The sequence below is a fragment of the Phyllobates terribilis genome, unplaced genomic scaffold, assembly GCF_046119375.1.
Source record: "Phyllobates terribilis strain yellow unplaced genomic scaffold, ASM4611937v1 Scaffold_1__5_contigs__length_1240528914, whole genome shotgun sequence".
In the NCBI taxonomy this organism is placed as follows: Eukaryota; Metazoa; Chordata; class Amphibia; order Anura; family Dendrobatidae; genus Phyllobates; species Phyllobates terribilis.
Window position 1 is genome coordinate 42,196,368 of NW_027362761.1, and position 19,002 is coordinate 42,215,369.

At 41.1% G+C, this 19,002-nt stretch overlaps 1 protein-coding gene across 1 annotated transcript in view; it reads left to right on the forward strand.

Annotated features, from left to right (window-relative positions):
• ANO8 (anoctamin 8) overlaps window positions 1-16,814 on the forward strand; it is a 133,567-nt gene extending 116,753 nt beyond the window's left edge. Inside the window, exons 14-17 of the mRNA XM_073661097.1 lie at window positions 5,201-5,392; window positions 5,642-5,773; window positions 7,784-7,894; window positions 8,522-16,814. Coding sequence (XP_073517198.1) covers window positions 5,201-5,392; window positions 5,642-5,773; window positions 7,784-7,894; window positions 8,522-9,169 — 1,083 coding nt within the window. The 3' untranslated portion in view covers window positions 9,170-16,814. The remainder of the gene's footprint in view (window positions 1-5,200; window positions 5,393-5,641; window positions 5,774-7,783; window positions 7,895-8,521) is intronic.
• The last annotated feature ends 2,188 nt before the right edge of the window (window positions 16,815-19,002 follow it).

A 19,002-nucleotide genomic window follows, 5' to 3' on the forward strand; every position in this document is an offset into this window, starting at 1 on the left:
GGCACAAAATTTACCACACGGAGTGTTAGTTGGTGCCGCACTCTGAGCTCCTAGGATGCTATTCTCCAACTCAGAATCCAATGCGGCCACCACCACCCCTCTCTGCAAAATACACTCCTCCCTCTCAGCATTCACCGCTGGAGAGAAACTACGAGACAAAGCGTCAGCCTTAACATTCTTTGTCCCCAGGAGAAAGGTTACGGAAAAAATGAACCGGGCAAAAAACAGTGCCCACCTAGCCTGACAGGCATTCAAATGTTTAGCTGCGTCCAGATTAAACAAATTCTTATGATCAGTGAAAACCTGTAGAGGATGTCGAGCCCCCTCCAAAAAATGTCGCCAATGCTTGAACGCGAGTTTAATAGCCAACAACTCGCGATTCCCAACATCATAGTTGCGCTATGTCTCCAGAAAATTTTTTTGAAAAGAAAGCACAGGGATGCACCCCATCCTCTCCCTCCTGGTACAGAACAGCCCCTACGCCTATAGATGAGGCATCCACCTCAACCAGAAATGGCTTGGTCTCATCTGTCTGAATAAGAACAGGAGCAGAGCTTCACCTCTCCTTGAGATACTCAAAAGCTTCAATAGCCTCATTGGACTGTATTAGCACCCTTCTTGGTGAGATCAGTAATGGGTTTAGCGATGACAGAGAAATTCTTTATGAACTTCCTGTAATAATTGGCAAACCCCAAAAACCTCTGTACGGACTTCAAACCCTCAGGCCTCGGCCACTCCAGCACAGCCTGAACTTTCACCGGGTCCATCTCAAAACCATCACAAGAGACAAAGTAACCCAAAAAACTAATTTTCTGGACAGCAAATTGACACTTCTCCTTCAATTTAGCAAAGAGTGTGTTATCTCTCAGTATCTGAAGAACTTTGCGGACTCTCTGCCAATGAGATTCAAGATCCGATGAATAAATCAAAATGTCATCCAGATAAACAATAACACTCCTACCGATCAAGGGTCTCAGAATGTCATTGATGAAATTTTGAAAAAATGCAGGTTCGTTAGTAAGCCCAAAAGGCATCACCAAACACTCAAAATGACCTTCCGGGGTGTTAAAAGCTGTCTTCCATTCATCTCCGTCCTTCACCCGCAGCAAATTATATGCCCCACGAAGGTCAATCTTAGAAAACCATTTAGCTCCGGTCAATTAGTTAAACAAATCTGGAATAAGTGGTAACAGGTAAGGATTGCGCACAGTGATTTTATTAATCTCCCGAAAATCCAGACATGGCCTAAGACCCCCATCCTTCTTTTTGACAAAAAAGAACCCAACCGCCACAGGAGACTTAGAGGGTCTTATTTGACCTGCAGCTAAACTAGTCTGCAGGTATTCTTTCAAAGCCTCCCACTCGGGAATTGTCAGATTAAGCAACCGACTCTTAGGGAGCTTAGCATCAGGGACGAACTCAATAGCGCAATCGTAATCTCTATGAGGTGGTAAAGCTTTTGACTCCACCTCCGAAAAAACCCTCCAAAAATCCTGAATGGAACAGCCGCAATGTGAACATTACAACACTTACCATAACACCCCTGACCCCAGGATCTTATGGAACCAGACGACCAGTCCAGCAAAGGATTATGCACTTTTAACCAGGGCAACCCCAGGTTGACCGGGGAAGGCAACTTGGCAAGTACAAATAAGTCAATCTGCTCCTGATGTTCCATATTCATAGTAAGCGGAAACCCAGTGACCTTTCGAAGAATGCTCCCATGCTCCAGTGGAGTATTATCAATCACCACCACAGGAAAAGGAGACGACAAACGTTCAGAACCGAACTTATACTTTTCAAGAAATTGTTGGTCAATCAAGTTAAGTGCAGAACCACAATCCACCATTACCTGAAACTCAATCGAACGACCCTGACAGGTGGTATTACCAGGAAAAAACACCCCAGCAGAACGTAAAAACGCAATGGGAACGGGAGTGTTATTTCTACTGACCATTTTTTTTTCTTTCCTTAAGCGAACCTCGCATTGCTTTAAAAAATTATCAGCCTTACCGCAATACAATCAAAGTCCCTCAGAGAACCTCCTGTCCCTCTCCTTGGAACGGGATGACATTGCCCCTACCTGCATAGGTTCCCCAGTGTCGGCAGGAATATTGTGAGAAACAGAATCCAGCAATACAGGAAACTTCTCCTCATTCTGTCTGGCCTTCAACCTTCTATCCACACAGATTGCTAACTGCATGGCAACTTGCAAAGTATCAGGTGCAGAGAATGCAATGAACAAATCTTTAACCCTTTCACTCAAGCCTGCCAGGAACTGAAACTTGAGTGCAGGGTTGTTCCACCTGATCTCTGCAGACCATAGTATGAACAGGATGCAAAAACTCTCAGCATCAAGAGAACCCTGTTTGAGACGACTAAACTCTGCGTCAGCTGATGTAACCTGATCAGGATAATCATACAGCAAACCCATGGCATCAAAAAATGCCTCCACAGACCTCAAACAATGATCATCAATAGACAAGGAAAACTTCCAGATTTGAGGTTCGTTACGCAATAGAGACATAATAATCCCTACACTCTGTAGTTCACTCCCAGAAGATCTAGGTCTGAGCCGAAAATACAACAAACAAGCATTTTTAAATAAAAAAAAATCCTGTCGTTTCCCCGAAAAACACTCAGGTAATCCTACCTTAGGTTCTTCATAGCGTTCTGCAGGGTATTTACTCACGTACTGCTGAAGACCGGCAACCTCCAAAGTCAACCCTTGCAAGCGTTGAGCAAGCTCCTGGATGGTACTCATACTGAAGAAAACCCAGGAAGAGGAGAGGAGAAAAAAAAAACCTTTTTTTTTTTTTCAAACGGGGCTGGATATACTGTTACGTTCTGCAACTTAGAACTAAGGAATAGGAGGGAAAAGCTGTCTCTGCACTGAGACTCAGCTTAACCCTACGCTGGGGTGGGTGCCCTATTCCTTGTGAATAGACCCACTGACACTCCTGCACTGAACTCAAATGAAGACCTGAAGGAAGGGGAAAGGGTGTTCCTAAAAGATCTAAGGACTGGGAGCAAAAACAGGAGGCCTCCTAAAAGAAAAGTAAGTTGCAGAAACTAAGATAAAAGGAAACAAAACTGGTGGAACAAGAAGTCCCAGGATATCAATTGTCCTAAGCACAAAGAACTAACAAGGCAACTTAGCCAGAGCACAATCGAAACAACACTGATGTCCAGCGGGGAATGGGAGACAGGTGCTGAGTAATAAAGAGTGCAGAGATCACGTGTCCAAGACACCCAGCACCAGAGGAAAAGACTAGAAACCAGCAAACCACAACAAGATGGCCAATAGTAAAATAACATAGATTCTAACAGTTTTAGTCTGTCAGTGATTTGAGACTGGGATGGAGGTTCACCTTCCAACAAGACAATGATCTAAAGCAACACTCGAGTGCTTTAAGGGGAAACTTGAAAATGTGGTGCAGTGGCTTAGTCAAAGCCCAGACCTTAATCCAATTGAGAATCTGTGGTCAGGCTTGAAGATTGCTGTTCACCAGAGGAAACCATCTTGAAGGAGCTGGAGCAGTTTTGCCTTGAGGAATGGGCAAAAATCCCAGTGGCAAGATGTGGAAAGCTCATAGAGACTCATCCTAAGTGACCTGCAGCTGCAATTTCCGCAAAATAAGGCAATTACTCACCCCCCCCCCCTGACTTTAGGGGGGGGGGGATAGTTATGGACACTGAAGTTTTCAGTTATTTTGTCCTATTTGTTGTTTGCTTCACAATTAAAAGAAAACCAAATGTTCACAGTTGTAGGCATGTTCTTTACATGAACTGATACAAACTCTCAAAAAACATTGAATATCCTGGTTGTGAGGTAGCAAAACACAAAAAAGTGCCAAGGGGGTGAATACATTTGCAAGTCACTGTATATAGCAGCAAGCACTGTATTAACTTCTTAGATGTTGTGGTCAGTAGCTATCACAGCATCTAAGCGGTTAGCGATAGGGCTTCTTCTGTCACCCCATTAGCACTCCACAGCACAAACATAGCAGATCAGTGTGAGGTCACGCCTCAATGCACTTCTAAATCGCTATTTCTCGTTGCTGAAGCAGCACTTTAGGGTCATAGAGACAACATCTGCAAGAAGTTTGTATGTTCTTCACGTGTTTGCGTGGGTTTCCTCCAGGTTCTCCGGTTTCCTCCCACACTCCAAAGACATACTGATAGGGAATGTAGATTGTGATCTCCAATGGGGACCGTGCCCATAATGTCTGTGAAGCGCTGTGGAATTAATGGCGCTATATAAGTGAGTAAAATAAATAAAAATAGAGGTATCAAATGGCTAAACTTTTAAAGGACTTCACAGTTAATGAAGCATATTAATGCTTTTTTTTGGGGGGGGGGGTAAATATTTCTGACATGTTCTCTTTAATGTAAGCTGTTTTGTATGTGTGTGTTTCTAGAATTGTATTATTCTCTATTGCCTATTGCATACATTTTCAGATACACCGTTTTACACTCTTCTGTTCTACCAATCACAGCTTTATAGCTGGCAGAATTTCTGTCTTTGGCAATGATACACTCACATTTAATCTACATATGGCATAGTGATGCCCTCTAGTGGTGTCCGTCTTTTAAAACCCACTGTTCGCTTGTTTGGACACGCACGTTTTTTGTTGGGTTTTTATACAGCTACTTACAGTTTTTGCTTTTCATACAGCTTTTTGAAAAAACAAGGAAACAAATCAGTCTTTTATCATTTTCCTTCCTAGCTTATATTTATTGTGTTAGAACATACTCGCTCAACACTACAAAATATACTATTAACCCTTTGGCCGAGTATACTCGGGCGAGCTTCGAGTATTTACAGCTGCTCGGTGATATGGTTGAATCGCTCCCGTGTGCATGATTTGCAACTGTTTGACAGCTTTATTACATGTGAGGAATGTCTATTTCTTACACATTCCTCCCATGTAATAAAGCTGTCAAACAGTTACAAATCATGCACACGGGAGCGATTCAACCATATCACCGAGCAGCTGTAACTACTCGGAGCTCGGCCCGAGCATACTCGCCGAAAGGGTTAATAGAACATACTCGCTCAACACTAATATTTTGACATCTATATTTTTTTCTTTTTTTTTTATCTGTAGAAATCTCTCGGACTGATAATTGTGGGTATGGTATTGCTCTTCTATTGTGATATAATGTTATCTGCTAATTATCCATGTGCTTCTCGTAGGATACCTTCCAGGATTACCAGGAGATGTTTGTGCAGTTTGGCTACGTGGTCCTCTTCTCATCTGCTTTCCCCCTCGCTGCAGTATGTGCCCTTGTAAATAACATCATTGAAATCCGCAGTGATGCCTTCAAGCTGTGCAGTGGACTTCAGAGACCATTTGGCCGCCGCGTGGATGGTATAGGACAGTGGCAAGTAAGGAGCTGGTGGGTGTGGACAGCAGTGAGAGATTTCTAAAGAAAGGGGTTTGATGTCCTTTTTTCCTTTGCTAGAATGGGGAAGTTGATTGTATGCTGGAAGCGTTATTGACGCTAATTATGTTTCTCAGTGGGTTAGAAATATTTGCTGAAAAATTGAGTTGCACACATTACACACATTGCACACTTTTGGCCAAGAAATAATATGGCCATACTTGGAAGTAAGATGTGTGTCCTTCTCTTGCAGAATGTGATGGAAGCAATGGGCGTCATTGCCATTATAGTGAACTGTTACCTGATTGGACAGTGCGGACAGCTTCAGAGATTAATACCATGGCTGGGACCTGAATCAGCCATTATATTTATTGTTGTATTAGAGGTATGTGATAATGCTTCTTGTACATAATGGTAATATGAATGGTAGAATTTTTGTGTGTATAAAAAAAATGTATAGTTGGTAAATACACTTTTAAAAAAGTTTTTGCAAAGTTTTTTGCCTTGTCTTTGAATCCTGGCATGTGGTGTCTGGCTTCATTAATAAATTGTATGAATCATTGTTGAACCGCATGGATGCAGTCCTTCAAGCTCATGGAAGTCACACAAAATATTAAATATGACTCTAATAGCACCACAACTTCATTCACCAATGTTATGCAACATATATTTGTATTTTAAGATAATTATTTGTATGAATATCACATTACTTTCTGTGGGCGACAAAACTTTTGTCTTGCGCTAAAATCTGACCATTCTGTGTTCATTAAATGCTCAATATTTCAGCATTGATGCCAATTTATTTTCTTAACCGAAACCAAATTTGGGAGGGTTTCAGCTTTCAAAAGAGTAATTTATAAAACCAATGGATGAATTTAACGTCAGGTTATAAGCTTTCATTTACATAACATGGAAAAGCGACATAACTTCTGTCAGGGAGTGTATATGTACACTATGCATCAGCACACTGCAATTAATGAATACATGAATTCTATATTGCTGTAAACGTTAAAAAGGTTAAGGTACTTGGCTAATGTTTTGTGATCAAAGAGCGCAAAAGTTATCCAACCACATGAAATTGTACCTAAATATGGATGGTTCCTATCACTTATGCCCTACCTCTCCATGTGACAAACCAGGCCTCATCTGAATGGGGAATGAAAGAATACCAGACGTAGTTCGCAAGCTGATCCCTGAAGGAGACCCCACAGTATGATGTCCCCACCACACACATTATGGTCTCCTACAGTGACCCTTCCTCACAGTATGATGTCCTCACAGTGCACTCCAACATTGTGATGTCTCCACAGTGCCCCCCCGCATGTTATAATGCCAGCACAGTATGATGTCCCTTCAGTCCCTTCAGTCCCCCTACACTCATTAAGAGGCTCCCGCAGTGACCTTCCCCCACACAGTATGATACCCCCACAGTACCCCCACACAGTATGATATCCCTACAGTCCAGTCATACAACACAATAGCATCACAGTCACTCCTCCCCCACATAGTATTATCCCCCACAGCCCCCACAAACAAATAATGCCCACACAATATTATGTCCCCTATCGTTCCTTCACACATTATGAAGCCCCACAGGTGCCCCCCAAGTACTAATTGACAAAATAAAAAAAAAAACCTTCCTTCTTCCCCCTGACATGCTGCTCTACACAGCAGCATGTATGGAGAGGAGCTCCACGCAGCAAGTGCGATCTATTGACCTCCTGCGCTGGGACTTGGACACACAAACTGAATGGTGGAGTATAGAGCTGACGGCTCCTTGTGCCACCATTGTGTTTACAGAATCACTCCCACTAAGTTTTTATTCATTAAATGTGTGTGTATGTGCACATAATGTAGTGTGAGTGTGTTAATATACTTCACTACTGCTGCTCTCTCCGGTGTCCAGCTATGTTGTTCTCTGCTTCTCAGTGACGTCATCGCTCTTCACACTAGCCAACTCTCTCTATACTCTGTGCGTGAGCCGGAAGTCTCTTTTACTCTGTAAGCCTATGGATCCTTGTTCTGGGCCTCGTTCTGAAACTACATAGACTTATGTTGTAAAAGTAACTGCCAGGTCACGCAGAGCGCAGTGTGACCCGGACAGTCTGCAAAGCAGTGACATGAGAAGAGAAGAACAGCGCTGGATACTTGTGAGCGGTAGGTGAGTCTGGTAATGCCCTTACACTAGAGTACATGCACATAGACACATTTAATGAATAAAAATCCTGAGGATGCAGATACATCTGGAATTGAGACGCAGAGGGGGGGATGTGGTGCCGTTCAGCTCTGGGCTTTCCCAACTATCGAGCCTCATGTCAGCCATATGGTCTGTAAATTGATATCCAACACCCCATTACACTTGTTGAAATTCTGTTATTTTGTTTCCATTTTTCAGCATTTTGCACTGCTTCTAAAGTATATAATACATGTGGTGATCCCAGACATTCCTGGGTGGGTGGCTGAAGAGATGGCAAAGTTGGAATACCAAAGGCGAGAAGCATTTAAGGTACAAAAATTGAGCTCTTAATATTATTATTTATTTATTTTCCATCCATAAATGTCTGATAGATGCGGGTACAACATTTGTGACCTTCACCTATTTTCAGAATGGGGCTCTATCTCTCACCACCATGGATGGAGAGGTGGCTGCACATGCGCAGCTCTCTCCATTCACTTTTATGGAAGTTCCCAAAAAATGAACATTTGTACTGCTAAGTTTTCATACAATGAATGTCAGGATTGACTTGTCTGTTACCTACCTGTAAAGGCTGCAGACCAAGTCAACCAGTTTCTCCCCACATATATTCTAATTACAATTATTATTATTTTAATTCTAACATTTGCTTGGAATAACTTTTACATACCCGAAGTTTCAGGGTTCCATTCCCCCATAAAATTCAGTTATCTCTTTGCTGTAATGGAAACCACCTCTCTGTGCAGAACTGTACAGAAAACACTAGACTGTGTTACTTATTTATGTTTTCTAGGTCCACTGTTAATAATACAGTACGCAAATCATCTACAAACTGAGTTGCTAGAAAACACTTGCTGACAATAGTCCCTCAGTAATGCATAGTTTTACTCTTTTACTAGTTTTACATGGTCCATTGAGTATTCCTTTCTTCCTTAACAGAAACATGAACGTCAGGCCCAGCATCGGTACCAGCAGCAGCAGCGCAGGAAGCGAGAGGAAGAAGAGAGACAACGTCATGCTGATTATCATGCACGAAAAGAACGGGAGAGAGGGGGCGAGGAGGGAAGATCTGGTCAGGACTCTCAAACACATGAGAAGAACTCAAGTAAAACTAAGCCATGTGGTTCCCAAGGAGGGAACACTCATGACAAACCGAAGAGGCCCAGCTCCCTGCTGGCCAGCAATAATGTGCTCAAACTCAAGCAAATTATACCCCTGCAAAGTAAATTCTTGTCAGGGACCAATGCCAAATCCCCACAGTCTCCTCCAGGGGGAGATACCAAAATACCTAGCTTCTTGAGTTTCAAGTTTTTGAAATCTCCCGAGACACGTAGAGAGGCAGCACCAGAAAGATCCCATTCTCCAACCAAACCTTTCCATCCTGGGAAACTATTTAACTTTGGGAAAGGGGAAGGGCAAATAGGAGGCAATGGTTTGGGAGCACCAATTTCAATGCAGCCTCGTGGAGCTACAGCTGTAATAGCCTCAGCAGATGGGACAGTTCCTGGAAAGTCTCAGCTAAATGGAGTAACAGAAGACATGCCTGTGGATGATGCAGATGACCAGGGGAGGGCACATAAACAGTGAGCTCCTTTGACCTTAGAACTGCCTCCATCCCTATAACAATATAAGGGCATGGAAGTACTGCAGGAGGTGGGTTACCCTTCTGAGAATGTCTCGAGGGCTTATCAGAGAAGATTCTAATGTTCTGGAGATGCCATCTTGTATAATGAGCTACACTGGTGCAATATGCTATATCCACATGTACCACCTAGTGACAAAAGGTGCTGCATTGTGTGACGCAGAGTATCGCTATACACTTCCAGCCTTACTGGATAAAGAATTTTACTGTGTTATGATGCTGAGTATCCATGTACACCTCCATCATGTTGAACGAGCAGATTTCATTATTTCGACTTACTGCTTGCACCATGTTGATGATGATGATGATGAGTTTTTTCATCATGATGTCATGGTTAACACAGTACCATCATATATCCAATACATAACTGAGCCCATAATAGTGAAATTCTGAGGTGTATAATGACGCAGAGCAAATATTTTCCTACTGGTCAAATACGGAGCTAAGCTCTTGCTGCATGGCAATGGTTATGGAAGGGAGAAGGGACATTAGAGGTATTGCAGCTTGTATCCTCCCCTGCAGTGCCTTATTGCAGGCCAATCTGGCTGTGGAGAGGATTGACCTTGTCTCTACAGCTGCTTCTCTCCACCTCTCTATGTAATACCTCTGCTACCTTTTTCAATCCTATAGCTCATTTGCTGATCTAGAGGCCATATGTACATTGTAGTAAAAAAAAAAAACCAACCATAAGTATGTAAAGTGTATATGTAATGGTTCTATCATGTCACCATATGTCAGTCATAGGAAGGGTGAAAGGCAAAAACTATATAGAGAGCGAAGGGGGTCTACAGCGCCCCCATACTGCACTTTTTTACTCTGTTATATGACTGTTCTAGTCAGTCAAATCTTGTATAACTCATCTGGCGACACTTACAAAACAGGAAGCAATTTCGCTTTTCATACTCTCTGTTCTGTACTGGAACAATGTGCTTGCTCTTTGCTCATAAGTGTATCACATACTGAACGTTGAACAGTTTGGTACTTTGTAGTATTTATCTTCCAAGTGTGGAAACTGGATCTGTAATGCAGACATTGAGACAAGCTATCCTCACCATTGCCCTGCTTCCACATTATCTAAGTCATGTTAGTTTGTCCGTCCATTGAAACACGCAATCAAACTGTAGAAGGCAGCAAGTACATGAATGTCACATAGATATTAGTCATGTGGAGCATTCTGTAAGTTAAAGCTGAGGCTAATTACTTATTCTGTAAAAGACCTTGTCATGTTAAAGTCTACTTTTATTCTTTACATTTTAGCACTAACTGCAAAAAACCATTGCACTTTTCCAATCAGGCCTTGTACAGTCATTAAAGCAATAGAGCTCTGAGTGTTGCTCCTGCTGGCATAGACATGGCGCACATGCTGCATTCCTGACACATGACGGAATAATAGGAACCTGGGAAGGTCACTGATCATTCATCATATTTGCCTTAATGTTTAGCTGTTGTCACATACATCAGTAAAGGGTTTGGATTGGCCCTTAATAGTCACTTTTTAGATATGCGATATCTAATGTGTATGGGGGTGTTCACAATCTTCCCCAAAAAACAGTAGTGAAGGGAAAGCAGGTTCGAGCAATTTGCATTTCAGCATGCCCAATACTTTGCTCTCCTAGGAAATAATCCTTTGTCAGTGGAGTCCAACAGCGGTTTATTCTCATGTTTCCTTTGAGAACACTCGCACGCTTAGCCGAGCCATAGCTTGCCTAAATATAGGGAATGGCTGACCGCTATCTAAGGTGTCTGTAGCACCATTCATCAGCAGGTGTGTTGGTATTAGTTCCCTAATCCCAGGGCATGAGTAATGTGCATCTTAACGGGCTCACTGTATTACACCGAAAACATTTTTTTAGGTAAATGTCTCAAAGAGTCCATAGTAGAATATGGCCATGGGGAGGATATAGAAACTGAGATTGCCAAAGATTAATGCCACGTTCACACTTTCAGTATTTAGTCAGTATTTTACATCAGTATTTGTAAGCTAAAACCAGGAGTGGAACAATCAGAGGAAAAGTATAATAGAAACACGTCACCACTTCTGGATTTATCACCCACTCCTGGTTTTTGCTTACAAATACTGATGTCAAATACTGACCAAATACTGGACATGTGCACGTGGCCTTAAATTCACATACCACCTTGGTGCTGAGTTTTTAGTTTGCATTCTTTTGTAGGGAAAAGATGGATCTATATGTCAGATCTACTTCTATTAGGATAAATGATAAGTCAGTTATGATCCATTTTGATAAATCCTATTGATAATGGGTCCATCAGGCTTCTAAATTATGTTGAAAAGCAGGAGCATAATACTTGGTGATCCATGAAGTACAGAAGTATCCCAATTTTCTCTGCACTTCTGGCATTTATCCATTGTTTTGTGTGACATCCTATTTTAGGGATAGTATACAATTACAATTAGGGTATGCTCACACTGGGGTATAAAAAATTGGACCCATTCTCATCCAGAAAATTGGTATGATTTTTTTCTCACTTGTCATCTGTGTACAATCCTTTTTTTTTTACTCAGAAGCTATTAATCTTTTACAGAACCATTCACAGTTTCATATGCTGCAGAATTTTGTAATGTAGCTGAAAATTTGGAAGCCATACTGATGCATGCGATTTTTTTTCTCCCACCGATCGCACTGTATTGCCAGATCCACACTGGATCGAGGATGTGAGAGCTGTAGAAGTGACATGGGGCTGCTCTATCAGCAGTAGAACTAGAAAATACATGGCACTCTGATTCATGCAAACAAAAATAACCCTGAAAGTTTCATTATTATTATTTTGACGGCAATAAAAATGCATCTGATCATGTTTGAATTTTTTCGATTCACTCATACTTTGGGCTTTCCAATAACTTGTTTGTTAATGCCAAATTCTGTAGTGCAGTGCCCTTTTATTACGATACAGACGACATGTGCACAAGTTATCATGGAAGACCTTTCTTGTACTTTGTGATCACAGCACTCCCCCATTCCTCCGCACAGCGAGCCTCCAAACAAAAACAGCCAATTCAAGGCCATAGAATTGCCAGAACTGTTTCCACAGAAATCCTCATCTGCTGTAATGTAAAACATTTATATCCCATGATGTAAATTTCCTATATATTCTTTTAAATTCAATCAAATTTTCCCATTTTTGGAGGTTGTCGTCCAGTGATTTTCACTAGAATACAACCAGCATATTGTAATGGAAAGAATTTTTTTGTGAGTATAGAGCTCAGACCATTGCCCTAACATTTAATGATGCTGTCTCACCAAGCAACTCCTATTTAAAGGAATAACACTATTATCTTGCAGATATTGGGTTAGTCTGCAGGTTAATAGCGTTCTGACACCTTGTGGCGTCGGCAGTGAGAGCCCCGCTGCCGGGAGAAAATTAACTTTATTCCTCTTGGCAGCGCTCGGCTTCCAGTCATAGGGGTGGTGCCGGCACGGTTTCACTCACATAGAGAGCAGTGTCTGTCAGTCAGTGCAGGGGGTCACGATAACAGCCACCACTCTCTATACACTGAGCAGTGAGTGAAACCGTGCCGGCACCACCCCTATGACTGGGAGCCGAATGCTGCTGAGAGGAATAAAGTTAATTTTCTCCCGGCAGGGGGCCCGAACCTTATTAGCCTGCAGGTTAATAGCAATATTTTACAAGACAGGTTCACTTTAATTAGAACCCAGATCATATCCATGAGTTTGCCTTTTCTAACCCCTGGTGTTGGTTTTTATTGCAAATGGCCCCTGATTGTTATCAAGCAATGATTGGCCGCCCACGTAAGGAATGGATGGACCAGTTCTTCCAAATTATGTATCCACTCTCACATAAAGGTTGGTCCCAAGTGGAGAACCATCTACTATGCCATCCATAGGGCATAAAAGACAGGCATAGTGTATATGAGATAGCCATCTGATTGTGGGGAGGTGAGGGAATCTTGGCAGTGAGACGCTTTATGCCGTTCATGCAACCACTGGAATACAAGGACATCCGGTCAGTGGGTAGTAGACTTAGATCAAATCCGATGCATCTTTGACGGACATTATGCACTAACACTCCCTTTGCTGCCTGTGCATAAAATGATCCACAGATTTCCATAACTCCCTCTCATTGTAATGGAGAGTATGTATACTATTTTTGCTATGAGAAATAATATATCCCACCAAAGTAAATTAAAAGAATCTCTTAAGGACTGAAGGAAAAGGTAGCAATAACCTATCACCGTAATGTGTATTTTATAGTATTTGTTAAAACTATGTGAAGGGTAACTGAATCAAACCTTTGGTCCACATGATATTGTCAGCTGCATCCATGCCTGACTTTCCATGTGAGTCTATGTATATCACGAGCTATTTCCTTACAACATTTGATCAGAGTTGGCCAAAGCTCTCTCTATAGCTCCAGTAGGTAGACTCTTTCAGCAACGGGCAGCTTTTTCCGCATAATGTAGAAATTTGGTGCTATTGTAAAGTCCATCCGGGTTCAGTATCTTTTTACAGCCTATTTACAGTACAGACCAAAAGTTTGGACACACCTTCTCATTTAAAGATTTTTCTGTATTTTCTTGACTATGACAATTGTACATTCACACTGAAGGCATCAAAACTATGAATTAACACATGTGGAATTATATACTTAACAAAAAAGTGTGAAACTACTGAAAATATGTCTTATATTCTAGGTTCTTCAAAGTAGCCACCTTTTGCTTTGATGACTGCTTTGCACACTCTTGGCATTCTCTTGAAAGACTGGAGTAACATCTCTGGCGTAGAAAATGCTGCAACTTTCCATGTATTTGACATGCAGGGGTAGCCATGCCCTTTCTCGCCCTAGCTCTTCCCCAGCTCCACCCATTTTAGTGGAGCCGCTTGAAACTGATACCAACAGTTGCAAAATTTTTGTGCTATTCTGTGCAGACATTGTGAGACTAAAGTGTTTACACAAAAAAACAGCGTAAAACAGATGAATAATGTATTGGTCCCATAATGCTAAAAAAAAAAAAAAAAAAAAAAGGCAGTCAATAAAGCCGCTGCAAAACACAAGAAAAAAGCCACTTCAGTAAAAATACCGTTGGGGTACGCTAATGTCTTAGACATTGTGTGCACAAACCTTAATATCCATTTGGGTTGTGACAAAGACGCTTCATTGTCAGATTGTACTAGAAACTGCAGCGTGAGCCTAGCCCATTGCAGACGTCCTCTTTTTAGTGTGACACCCAAACATTTTGTGGTTTTAGGGATTGGAACTTGGAGCACCATGTGCTGATCATTGTTCAGGAGAACCAGAAAAGAGGCCATTACATACAGGGCTGAGACTAGGTTGAACTGGTGTTTGGAGTTGTATTTCTCTATTCCTATGGAGAAAAAGAACAATTGAACTTTTGTAAGAAAAGGATCTGGCCGAGGATGGACATAAATGGCACCAGATGGACCCCATTGGTAATACTTTGATGCATTGGGTTTCCATTAGGGTGTTTGATGGAATGAAATGTAGGCTTCGATGTTAGTGTGAAGCCTCAGTGATTCAGTTATGTACCACTGTTGCCCAAGCAATTGTGGCAAAAATAACGTTTCAGGTATGTTTCTAAGCTGCTGCCCTCATTTTACAAGCTTGTGGGAATAAGGTGATACATTAAAAATGCAAACATAAGTAGGACTTCATATATTCCCATTCACTCTGGTAACATCTGGCTTCAACAAGCTGCAGCTGGAAAATCTAATCCTAATTGAACACCATTCTGTATTTTTGCCCATGTGTAGCCAGTCAGGTGGTAATATGCATGAAAATACCAGGCGATTTCATCCGTGCAGTATCATTGTGGAAAAGCATTGCAGCGTCAGCAATGACATGAATGTTACACTTTGGATTTTTTTACTGTGATCAAAAAAATCTTTTGGACTGTTATGGTATGTTCACAAAATGATATTGGCCTCCATGTGATATATATATATATATATATACACCAGGATAAAATCCAGATGTAGAAGTAAACTGTATCTTCAGGATATGCTACAATTTACTGTTCTGTGTGGGTTCAACTACCACCAAGGCCATGTACACATGCTCAGTATTTCCCATCAGTATCTGTAAGCCAAAACCAGGAGTGGGTGATAAATCCAGAAGTGGTGACGTGTTTCTATTATACTTTACCTCTGATTGTTCCACTCCTGATTTTGGCTTACAAATACTGATGGAAAATACTGAACGTGTGAACGTGGTCTTATCCTCAGAATAACAGGGATGCAGCTGTATGTTAGCACTGCTGCCACTTTAGATTTTTGACAGTCTGCTGCGTAGAGAACTGCGACCCTTGTAAGTCCCCTAGTGCCACTGTGCACAGGAAATCCTGAAGGGCCCTCCATCGGTCATTCTAAAGACCCTTCAGTAACATTAGACCAACGGTGGTCGACAGACTAATATGTATGAGGGCCCCAGAGAGATGAATGGTGGGGTAGTTAAAAATCTGGCATGTCTGATTTTGGACTGCCGATCATTTTGTTCTCCCTGATATAAGCCTCCAGATATGTCTGACAGCAGCTTTCTCATATAGAATACAGGACCGCTTAGTAGAGTGGGCGTTTGTGGACAAGATGGGCAAGATATTTGCGGAATAATCGACTGGGAGGCTTTAAGATCAACAAGAGCCCTGGTGATAGGACCTCCCATTGGTCTTAATGTAAGCAAGATGCCATAACCACACATTGGAATATTGCTTTAAGCTGTAAATGAAAAGACTTCCATTGATCCAAGAATAGTTCTAATCTGCGACATTATCAGGATACTGATTATATAGTTTCCATTCTTGGAAATGTCATTATTTTTTATGGCCCTGCAGATAAGTTTTGGGAAGATATAATCATTACATTAGACCTTATGCATATATCCATATCATAAACCCATGTCGTATGGATCTTCAAGTGCATCTAGGAGGACACAGTGCTTCATGGAAGCCTCATATGAGTGGCTCATGTGTACGCGAATTATAGGATAACCCCTATAAGCCTTCCGGAGGCCAATGACCAGAGTCCCATAGACCCAATGAACCCACGATTTAGGGATGTGAATGCCCATGTGCCACATGGCAGCGTAATGACGTACCCAAGTAAACCCATACACAAGTGGTCTTGTTCCAGGACACAGCAGTGTGCATGCATCTGTGTAGAGACTTAGGAGAAAAATGGGGGCAATAAATAAGTATTTCTATAAGATTGACTAGAAATAATTCTAAATACAATATATAAGTTAAGAATATTGAAAAGAGAGTAAATAAAAAATGCTGTGCTTTCATATATAATATATCTCAATAAATATATATTACATGCTTTGAAAATGCATTTATTTGCTTAATGACATAAAGCAAATGAATGTGTATGTACAAAAATACTGTGGTACAAAGAATATAGCGATGAAAAAATGTGCAGGGCAAAAGCATACAAGTATTGGGTAAAAAGCCCAACATTCAGAACGTGCACAAAAGACTAATTAAGAAGTACTACATGATATATGATCGGACAGTGAAACAAAAAATGAAAATACAACTCGAAATAGAATGTTGAATACTCAGATATTTATAAAAAAAAAAATGAAATAAAACAACTAATACATATAAAAAAAAAAAGCAAACGGCGCTTGCTCTCCATTTTGCAGCAGATATTGGTGAATGGAAGCAAGGAGGGTGCTGCTGAGCTCCACATGATGCAGGCTGATGCCGTAAGTCTACTTTTAGGTGCAGATTAGGTTTAAGGATCCTTTACATGTTTATGTTCTCTTAACCATTTTTCGAAAGAAAAGAACTCCACTTTCACAAAATGCCAAGGGGGGGTAAAGTGGAATTAAGGGATTCTGACTCCTCATAGGTCTTGGGACAAGTAGTGAAGTCCTTGGAACTGATGTAACTCAGTGTTATTATAGAGCTCGAGTCTTGACGTAGACCTGATTAACCTCATGCGTTGATGAGTTGCTTTGGTTGGTGAATCCCTGATTAAGTAAGGATCTAAAGCGTTGGCCCCTATTTGACCCTGGTGGTCAGCAGTGATGCAGCGCTGTTGTGGCTTTCTGTGTTGTTGCCTTTCAGTTGTGTCCTTCCATCATCCCTACCAACTTCTATGACATGGCCTGTATGGCTGTCTTCTGTTCCTCCATCAGTCCCTGTAAGCAGGCATGTGTTATTAAGGTGGCCATTCCCTCCAACTGTCTATAAATCCCTTGTATAGTAGGTACCTATTATTATGTGCTTGACTTTAATCATAACTGATGCCTCCACCAACTTTCCTGGAAGGTTTCTCTGTGTTTCAGATTACAATGCAATCTTAAGAGTTCAACTAAAAAGCAAAAAATCTATGCAAGGAAAAAAGTAATATTGTGTTACTACTAAAACACGTAGAATTCTCTTAAAATGTTTGTTAAATCTTGGAACCACTTTTGGACTTCAATAAGTGTGGCGGTATCAACACAAATAAAAATGTACTTTAACTCCTATATCCAAAAAGTTGAATCAAAAGGCCTTATTCAGACCTCCGCTGTTCACATGTTTTTTTGCATACCGCGTGACCACAAAAATATCGTGGAGACATCACCGTGAAACTCATGGAGAGCACACAGATGACATCAGTGCACAATCTGTGTGATGTCCATGGTTAACCTTGTAATGGATGGGAGAAGCTTTGTAATTAATTCTTCTATACGTGAAAACCTCTGATGGTAAAACTGATACTGACCAAACACTGATGAGACTGATCCAAAATATTGATGACACTAGGACAGGTTTTTTTTTGTTTTTTTTTGCGTGAACAATCATGGTCTGGATGAGGCCTAAGGCTGTGTTCACAATGTGCTCATTTGGTGCAAAGGATTTCCTTTATACTTTTCGACAGAAGTGTCAAATGTGCACATGTGAAGAAGGCCGGAAAGTGTTTAGTGGTCATATCAGTCTTGGGCTTATCATTTTGGCCTAGGTAAATGATATCCTAAGTGACCTTGTGTACTAATAAATGTGACATTTACCAAAAATCAGTACTTGACCCAGTGTATATAAAATAAAAAAACCAAACTTAACGCATTCAGAATGTGGCACAATTATTTTACTACTGTCCATAGCCGCCGATTAGACAGTCCAGCTTGGATTACAAGGACGTGCACGTGTTAAGTATTTGCTGCAGACATTTCTGCGTCAAAAACATGTCTCTTGGCAGGAAAAAATGCTGCATAAAAAAACACTTGTGTGTATTTTTTTGTGTTTTTTCCCCATTCATTAGAATGAGCGAAAACCACTGAAATAATTGACATATCGCAGGTATGACACTGCTTCAAATCTGTAAGGAAAAAATAAGCAGCGTGTGCAGGAGATTTCAGGAATCATTTACTTTGTGAACATACCCTAAAGAATTCTATTTTTAACGGTCTATGGAATATATAATTCAGTTAGGAGGCGTCCGTATTGGATCCCTGCAGGTAAAAATCAATCATAGATGAAAGGTTTCTCTTCTACCTCCTTATGAGATCGAATCGCTGTTTGGGAAGCCTCAATAAAAATACAAAATGTTTTGCGCACAGATTGCCACAAATCTTTCCACTGACCCCACACCCACTTGTCAAACTGTCTAAAACACATAATAAATATGATGAAATTCATGAAATATTGTTTTCTTGGCACAAATTGCATCAGAATTCTAGCACATTTAGCTTAATCTCTCATTTTATGGAAAATTAGGTTGCGTCAAGGAAGACCCCCAACGGCCTCCCCTAATGAGTAATAAGCCATAGTGTGCGGACTAGTTCCAATATT